The 9,581-nt window shown below is 42.2% G+C and overlaps 1 protein-coding gene across 1 annotated transcript; it reads right to left on the bottom strand.

Moving 5' to 3' along the window:
• Positions 1-2,683: 2,683 nt before the first annotated feature.
• Positions 2,684-3,616, bottom strand: LOC124658143. Its single transcript, XM_047196564.1, has one exon. The coding sequence runs from the start codon at positions 3,546-3,548 to the stop codon at positions 2,862-2,864; it is 687 nt and encodes a 228-aa protein (XP_047052520.1). The 5' UTR covers positions 3,549-3,616; the 3' UTR covers positions 2,684-2,861.
• Between the last annotated feature and the right edge of the window lie 5,965 nt (positions 3,617-9,581).

Genomic DNA, 9,581 nt, shown 5'->3' with positions numbered 1-9,581 from the left:
ACCTAATCTGAAGTCTGAAAAAAACATACTACATAAATAAATTGAACCATTTGCACATCTAAATCCTGGACAAATATGTGTACATCAATAACTTGATCTAGGCATGCACAGGAGCATAATAGCCATATGTAAATAAACTTGTGACCCCATAGGAATTTACATACTTGAACACAGCTTCATATCTTATACCATTGTATGAATAGATTGTAAACACTCGTCGATAAACATGAATAGTCGCTAGAACTCGAAGTAGATCATTATTTCACCTTCTGAGCAAATCAAAGCTAGTTCAAGATTGAGAATAAGAACCAAACAATGAACATAATTTAACCACAATATGATAGCATAGAACTTCATGTCAGCAGGCATAGTCCGAGAGGTAATGCCAAATTATAATCGTCAACACAAAAGGATGCACATGTAACCTCATTCAGAAAAAGTACACCGACAGCCATACATAGGAAATAGCCAAATTCAATAATAGACCAATTAAATATTAGAGTTAAGCTTACAGTAATGTGCTGAGTGATCTATTTGATGAGTAAGAAAATAAATGCAGAGTTTTAAGTATGCGTGGCAGAGAAGTTTTGCATCTCCAAGTTAACCTTGTCCTTGACAATTCTCCATCATCTCAGGCCCCATACATCATGGACCACGGTACCTTGGAGTCCCTCCATTGTGAATCCTGAAAAAGAAAATAATAATGCAACTGGTGATCAAAGTTTGTAGAATGCTGAGAAGTCTCGGATGTCAATTTTTTTCCAACGTCGTGGTGCATAAACTGACCAACATGCTTCCTATTTAAATAAGACAAAAACAAGCAGATAAATTCTGGCAGGTGGATATGGAGCTTCGCGGGGAAATACTTCATTGCCTGAAACATTGTGTATTCTATATTAGAGTATACTTGTTTTGCAATGACTTAATTTTTGTAAGGTCGAGAATTGATTAGACCATTTGATAGACTGTGTTATCTATACTGTATGCTCCTTGGCATAGATATTTCAGTGACATTACGGGTAAATCCAGCTCCTTAGTCGCTTTAAAAATTCATTGAATATGAACATGTTACCTTTACAGTCCAACACGTGATCATCCGATTCTAGCGTCTTGATGATGGGAGGTCCTTCCTCTCTTTCGTTGTGAAGCTGTTCATTCTCTAGTAGACAAGCTTCCTACGTGTATCTGTTCATGCATAATACACATTCATCAGACATACATCTGAAAGATGCTTCCTGATGATGGAAGAATCCCTGTTATACGAGGGGATAGGATGACGGCACCCTAGCGGTAGCAGCCTGATCTCGAGGCGGCGAATTTTTGGAAGCGGTAATCAAAGCTGAGGGAGGTGACCTTGGGGCAGCAGCCGTCGGATCTCAGGGCGGAGAGCGACGTATGCGCGGTGGCGGGCAACGTATGAGTGGCGGCAGAAGACATGGGGACATAGGGAGACCTCAGGCCAGTGATCGAGGATGGCGCATGGCGGCTGCTAGCAAGCACATATACTCCCCTCCCGCACGTCTGTAGTGCTGAGAGATTGTTTAGTGGACATGTACGAGTAGAAGTGTAGAACCAGCCCGAGTGATTTCTTTTTCTGGCAAGGAACGCTATCTTTCCAATGTGATTGATTTGTTTCCTAAAACGCTTGAGATTGTTTCCTTCATAATTAATATTTTAATTGATTCATACCGTGATGATAAAGAAAATGAGATTGTTTCCTAGTTAATTTCTATCGTGATTGATATTCTGTTAGCGTTGACAAAGGGAAGGAGGCAACTTGCAATGAAATTAGATCAGACGAAGCAGAGACCGTAAGATTAGATTGGATGGATAGGATGCTTTCAATGACGATCACCAAAGTGCGTTGAGTGTCAAACGACCAACTCCCATTTAATAGTAAAGATAATTAATAAGAACTATTAGTGAGATGAGGTAGAAAAATGATTGGCTAAGGGAATAGGTGATGTGGATAGCTTGCATGTTGAGATAGACAAATATTAATTGCACTTAGTGGGGTTTTGTTTTATAAGAAGTATAGATTAAATTCTGAATCCCAAGCTTCATAGGAAACATGACAAATAATGTAAATGTTCAAAAGCTACACAATTTTTTTTTAATATTATGATTCTGCAAGAGACATGGTGTTTTGACTTTTGACTCATAGCTTAGATGCACCCATTATGAAAAATGCATTTTGAATGTAAAAAAAAATCCCATGAGTACATCTAAACATTCTGTTTGCACACAAAGTTTTACGAAAAAATTTGCGTGGCATGTGTAAAAAGGCAAAAACATGTTTCATAAATAGCTATTTTAGAGCACCAAAAATTATCCTTTTTACACAGGCCACAAAAAGTCTTTTGTTTGTGAAACTTTGTGCGCGAACATAAAATATCTAGATTTACACCCAAATATTTATTCGAATTTTTTAGGCATTTAAAAATATATTTTTTGGGCAACGGATGCATCTACATCTATCAGCAATAATGAATTTCCATTCTGCAAGTTCACATCCGAAAATATTTTGTACCAATTTTTAGAAAGATAACCCAATCTGTGGAGAAGTGAAGCTAAATAAGAAATGCAATCAACGCGGAGAAGAAAGAAAGAAAGATGCAATGGAAGACAAAGTAGAACATGTAAATGTAAGCAAAGAACTTAGCGATAGTTAATTAGTCTGGTATTTGCCAAATTTTCAATTATCTCCCGAGATGAGGGCTGTTCAGGTCAGCCTTTTGGCCCCTCTTCAGAGAAACACATACAGATGACATGCCCAAATTAAAGGACAAAAATGTCATATTCACCCCCTAATAACATTCCGATAATCCTACACCACATTATACAGACATTTTCTCTATAGGCTATAACGACAGGTCCAGCTCCAATCCTGCCCTCCACGGCCGCGCCCTGGGCGACGCCACCGCCGCGGTCACCTCGCCGTCCCAGAGCCTGACGACGCTCCCGTCGAGCATCGCCATGTCAAGGTGACGGTACCACCCCAAATCTCCCCTCCTCCTCACGGCCATCTCCCTCTCCTCCCAGCTGCATGCCGCCGTCGAAGGCGTCGACCTTATCCTCATCGACGTCGTACGTCTCGGCACGATCTCGCTCGCGTGGACGGACACGCCGTCATCGTCCTCGTCCCTGCCCGCACATTTCTTGGTGCCGTCCACCACTCCATCATCGCCGCCAGCTCCGGCCCCTCCGTAGTACGCCGTGAACCGGACCTTGGACGGCGAGCTCGGCTCGCTAAACGGGGACGCCGGCTCCCACACCTCGGCACGCGCCGGCCGTGGCCGTGGCTCGTCGACGGCAGGCGATGGCAGAGGGCGCGGCTGCTGCTTTTCGACCTCCACGAGAGCGCTGCGGGCGCCGGCGCTGGGTAATCTGTTGGACGAGCCGACCGCGCGGATGCGCCAGAGGCCGACGGCCGCGGCGAGGGCGGCGACGAGCCAGGCGAAGAGCGAGGCGACGGTGTTGGCCGCCGCAGGGAGGGAGTATAGGTGGAGGGCCATGGCTTCCGCCGGGACCACGTCGAGGAGCTCCATTCGCGGTGGGGAGGAGGTGAGGTCTCTCTGCGGTTGTTCAAGATAGGAAGCAGGTTGTTTGGTGTTTGTTGCGGTGAGGTTTGAGGAAGGTGGGGGCTTGGGTGGGAAGTGTATATATAGGTGACGGAGTGAAAATTAAGGCATATTTGTGGTTTTGCAGTTTGGTACCAGCTTTTCTAGTTTAAGTAATTAGGTGCCTAGCCTAGGAATAGCTGAACAAGGGTGTCTACAAACCAGAAGAAAATGTACAGATGCCACAGGATGCATATCTTCTGTTTACGCAATGAAGTTCTGCACCTCAAGATGTCGCACGGCCAATAGTTATAGGATCATTACAAAGTTAGTCTCGTAAGGAAGGCCACAACCTAAGCTACATAAGAAAGGAAAAAACTCCACCATCAAATTGCTATATGCAACGGCCATTCATATTAAAACAAAAAGAATAAAGGGTATGTACCTACAAGCAGTATATTTAGAGCATACATATCTACAAGCATTTGTCAATCATTTTTGACAAGTACTCTGTCTATATCAATATCATTGCCCAAAATGAAGAAACCCTTGGACCTGAAAACATAAAAATACCAAAGTTGTGGTGCCTACGCGAAAAAGAGACAGGCTTCAGGTAATAGGAGCTGTCAGGCGTAATAGTTTGGCAAAGATGCTAAGGAATTGGCATCAGTGGGGATCAAACACAGAGATGCTCGGAATCGAGGTCGGGAGATGCCGAGATACCATTTCTGTAGGCCGTTTACAACTAGTGGACGAGATGGCTTTGGTCCTCCGAAACTGTCTCGCATGTGGGCGTCGGAGATCTGCTTCGTGGTTCCTGTAGGCCAAGAGATATATCGATCGTGACCTCGACCTGTCGCGCGCGCTCGTGCAGAGTTTTTTTTTTGAACAAGTCGTGCAGAGTTTTGGGAAAGCCATTTCGTTATCAGTAAGTAGCGCCAAACCTCACAAGCGACTGTAAAACGCTCGATGGATTACACTGGCCGTACAATTGAAGTTGTGGACGTGCGTGGTCTGTTGGTCGTGGGCATCTCCGTTCCACGGCTATCCCTACTCCGCAAGCCGCAGCGCTTCAGTCACCGAAACATCGAGTTCCCTGTGCCATTGCCTGTCTATAGTATCCTGGGCATATCTTGAATGTTAAGAGATCAGACAACCATGCATATCTTGAGCTTCCAAAACTAACTCTTGGTCAGGCTCTGTTTATCCTTCAAGCTGATCGATCGTTTATTGTGCGCCGTTTTCAGCTGTGGCACACGTTGATCTGGCTGCCTAATATATACTATACTTATTTGGTAACAAACTTCTTTTTTCTTACAATTTTGATTTTTTTTTGAGACTACCGACATGCTGACACGTATGCTAAATTGTGGTTAATTTCTGCAGTGAGTTTTTAGTGTACAATTTCGAAGCTATCTTGGAATTTTTGTGCTTCTTTCCTTGTGTTATGTAGTGGGCATCGTTATGGCCTGGGTGGATGTAGCAGTTTCGTTTTCTCTGGCCCGCTGTGCTCCTCATCGTGTGCCACGTACGTGGATTTAATTAATCGGCTGGTCAAACCAGTGCCCACTACCGAATGATTCAAGCGTTCGTTTTGCCTCAACCTTTTCTTTTCTCGGATTCCTTTTTCTCTCCGCTCTCCTCTTTTCCATTGCCGCCGGCGCCACATCCTTCCAGGACCGGCGCCTTCCTCTCTCGCTCTGTCCGCCGCTCCGTGCGGATTTAAGTGTAGTGGACGTGTACGTGCTCGCCGGCTGAGCGAACGAATATGAGCGGTGGCCCTGCCCTACGAGCGAGACCCCGGCGGAGCCGTGTGTCGGGCGGCCATGGAGAGGGTCGGCTCCGGTGTAGCGGCCGTCGAGGAGATGCTTCGGCTCCCCCAATCATTCTCCACCTGTGCCATCCTTCTATTTGCGACCAAGATAGTAGAACCCTGGAAGAAGCTTTCATGGCGGCTGCTCCTCCGCCCCCTTGGTCCGGTCGTCTCCTCTCCTTCCTCGCCGGAGTGTGAAGGAGGTGACGCGCGCTGCGAGGCTGCGGGTGAACTCGCCGTGCGAAACCCTCCGCGTCGAGGCCCCGTGTCTTCTCCAGGACCGGCCGCTGCCTCCCCCGTCATTCCACAGCAGGTTCTCTAGCGTGTTTGTCCCCAGCTCTTCAGATCTGTTCATTTTTTTCTTGGCCGCCGCATACTGGGACTTTGGGAGACCACTTAATGTTTGCTTATATCCACATGGTTTCCTCTTGAGTACAGGAAGTTGCTTCAGTTCATCAGTCGACGCTTCGCTTTTGGTCGATGAGAGGTGGTTTCCTGTCATTTGTTTCTGACGAGCGTTTCAGGTTTCACTTTCCTTTGAATTGTCGTTGTGGTCCTTGCCAGGGTTCTGCTGCTCACTAGCAACTAAGATTTGGTAGGACGATTTGGCTACGAAGCTTGGTTTTTCTGACCAGAAGAGGAACCTGCCAATGGCATAGTCAACAATCGCTAGGTACCAAAAATAATCTCCCTTCTTCCCTTTTTCTTCTTGGATTCTTGCTACTTAATTTGTCCCGTCCTTCATTACCCAATTTAATTTTTGTGAAACTGCAAAAACTACATACGTTCTTTATCTTGCACTATATATTCTTCTATTTGTATCTATTATCATTTCCTGTAAGTAAACCTTGCTTACTGTAATGTCCTAATTCTTTTGAGAAACACATTATTAGGAGGCATTGGAAGTAAAAATAATTAGTTTGTAATATCCTATCCTTCTGCAGTTCTGCTGGCAAATACTGAACTTCTGCTGACTGTGCAATTGTTTTTTTTTTAGATTCGTCCTTCCCTTTTATAAAGCATTGAATACAAGTTTTCTATGTTCCTTTCTTTATATCTGCTTATGCTAAGAAAATAATGAGTAAACGAATAGTTAATGGAGAATAGGTATGTCAATTGTTTTACTCTGCACCAATAGGCATATTTAATTGTATTTTACAACCTATTTATTGTTGTTGACCTACAGTAGTTATGTTTGAACATTCTGATTGTGTAGTTCACTAGGAATATAGAGATCAGGACACACGACATCACTTACATGATTGGATTTTATTGCCGTTGATCATGAGGTATATACTCTTGAAAATTCGAACACTTTGTTTACTCGCCCTCTGTTATAAACCGCTTGGATTGTTGGAACCAATATGTGGCCTCCTTTTGCCAACAAATATATTATTATCTGATTATCTTCATCTATGGTACTTAAACTTCACAGAAGATAGTATTATTTTTACCATTATAATGCTACAGTTCTATAAGTACTTAACCCTATTATTCATTCAGCTATAAATAGATCAACATTTATTTACTCTGTCTTTCTAAGCTACTTGAAATGTCCACCTGATAATAATATGGTACATGATTAAGGAAAAATGGTTTGGCCACTGCCTGAATTTTGAGTTACGCATAGATGATACCATTTAAGCCGTATGCAACCCGAGTATATGTGAGGTACTTATATAGAGCAAAGATGCCCCGTTATTCCTCAGTTCCAATTATTTGTACAATGAAAAAAAAATGCGATTAAAGTTCTAATTTTCCTCATTAAAGCTCATAGAAAATTCCCCCCTGGAATGCTTTGGTAACTAACTTAATTTTTTCGTGTACAATTAATATTAAATTCTGGCCGCCATTTTAGGGGAACACGATAGAGGGAGCTGTGTACCAGCCAACTGCGTCGATCAATTCAGAGACTAATGGAAGGAAGGCTTGATCTACATTTGAGATGTTCATTGCCGCGGGGGCACGGAAGAAGTGCAGAACGGCAGAGCATCCGTACATCATCAACTTTGTTCAATGTACAACGATACAGGAAGTTACTCTTCAGCCTGAGAATATGCCTCTGTTTGCATATAAGGCTTATCCATTTGATGTTATGGAAGCATGTATTCAACAATACTATTCTACTGATGCAGCCTAAACTCAGTTATTGTTGTGTAACCTAAGTAATATTTTGACCCAGCATTTCCTGTTCAGCCTAGATTTGTCCCGGTCATTCTCTTTTGTTCCATAGCATATCTAGGGTATTTGCATCAGCTTCTGCATTGGTGTTTCATAGCGCAAGCCTTTTTAGGTGATGATAATGTTATATTTCTTCATTTATTATATGCCTATTCTTTATCCATCATAAAGTTGGGCTATAACATTTGTTTTCTTAGAATTATGAAGGTTGCTTAAGGGCAAAGACTGTCATGACATACTTTTGATTTCTCATCTACAAACAAAAAATTGGATTCAGCCATCAGATAAGTATCTTCTGTCTTTTATTTTGTCTAGACGGATTATTACACTCAGACATAATGCATCATGTCCTTGCAAACAAAACATATAATATATATACCCTCTTTGTTTCCTTTTCGACTATTTGAAAAGTAACTTATCAAACAACTGTACCTGCTCATTTTTTGTTGGTCCATTAGGCTTTGCTCTTTGTGGACGAGTTCATGATACGTAGGTCATGTGGTTAACTGAATTCCAATCTCCATGAAGGAGGAGCTATGATCTAAGCGGTTAGCCTTTTACAAACCTCTGCTAATTACATGAAAATCTCTACAGGTACAGAGTAGTTCGCGGACAAATTAACTTTCCCTGTATCACTCACCACTGGTATGCCCTCGGAACCAAAAGCTTGACGCTTTCTGTTCACTTAATAATCAGCACACACGTTTGGTTTTGTTGTCCTGGAAGTGCATAATCATTGGTTTTATATAAAGCTTATCTGAGTAGCATTACAAAATAGTGCATGCTTACTGCTTAGTATTATACCGTGTTGCATAAATATTCATGTGTACATGACCAGTCACTATTCAATATGCCATTTCAAAGGTTCAGTTTTTTTTTAAAAAAAAACTAGGTTATAGCCTTTTTTGTGGGTTCTAGCAATATATGCAATGAAAGCAGACTCTACACATCATGGTTACACAACTGTGTTATACTGAATATTGGTTTTATGATAGGCGAGATGCTTCAACATGGTGTGATGTTGATAGCAGCGTCTCCAGGCAAAACAAAAGTAGGCATGTCCCTAATATGGGCTCACAAGTTGTGTTGTTCAGCGAACAACAAGCAAGTGAAGATGCTACGTAACTCACCGTATTCTTTCTTTCATTTACATGAGTAGTACTGGGAGCGACTATTGTGTTAACTAGCGGTTTCTTAGCTGCAGAGCAACTTCTGACATGCAATGGTAAATATTGTTATTGCAGTTTGATATCACTTTAGAATGTCTAGGCTTGCCACACTTGTGGACTGGGTACACTCTGGGATATGTCATCATTGTTGTTATTGAAATCATTAATTTGGGGCATTCTTCACGACTGCACAATTGAACATGTGTGATGCAACAACCTATATTCTCTATTGTCGACACACTGGGTACCTATATTTGTAAATTCTAATAGATAAATGTTCATTGTCACAATCAGGTTCTCCTTAGAAGTGTGTTATCACAGCCTTCTCTTAAAAAGTAGTTAATGAAGCTTCATTTTGAGGGTCCAAAGGTCAACCAGAGAGAGAAATTTTGAAGAATTGTACTTGACTACATTTTCTCCGTACATGTTAAATGTATCTCATTTCTTCTTCGTCTTTCTAGCTGCACTATGTATTTGTATCCTTGAATACAATTGTTAGGAAACATGTCAGCTTCTGAATTGTTTTCAGCGGTGCTAGGCTTGGTTGTTCCTCGGCTTGCTTTTGCAGTGTAGCTGCTCACTTAATAATCCGCAAGAAAACACTCCTTTTCTCTTCTATTCATGGCCTTAACATCTGAATAACTGAACAAGTGAATAGCTAGATACTGAAAGAGATGCTATATTTTGGCAGTGCACATTTTGTAGCGGTTTTATAGATTCATATTAGATTGATATGTTTTGGTATATAGCGGGATAGTATTGATCCCCCGCTCCATCTTCGAATTCGAATTGTTTCGGGTTGATTCTAGAACTACTGCCTTCCTTTCTTTAGCATACTTTTCTTCTCTTCGAGTGCAG

The sequence above is a fragment of the Lolium rigidum genome, chromosome 5 (genome assembly GCF_022539505.1).
Source record: "Lolium rigidum isolate FL_2022 chromosome 5, APGP_CSIRO_Lrig_0.1, whole genome shotgun sequence".
In the NCBI taxonomy this organism is placed as follows: Eukaryota; Viridiplantae; Streptophyta; class Magnoliopsida; order Poales; family Poaceae; genus Lolium; species Lolium rigidum.
The sequence above is the reverse complement of the archived record's forward strand: the minus strand, read 5'-3'. Positions and strand labels throughout refer to the sequence as shown.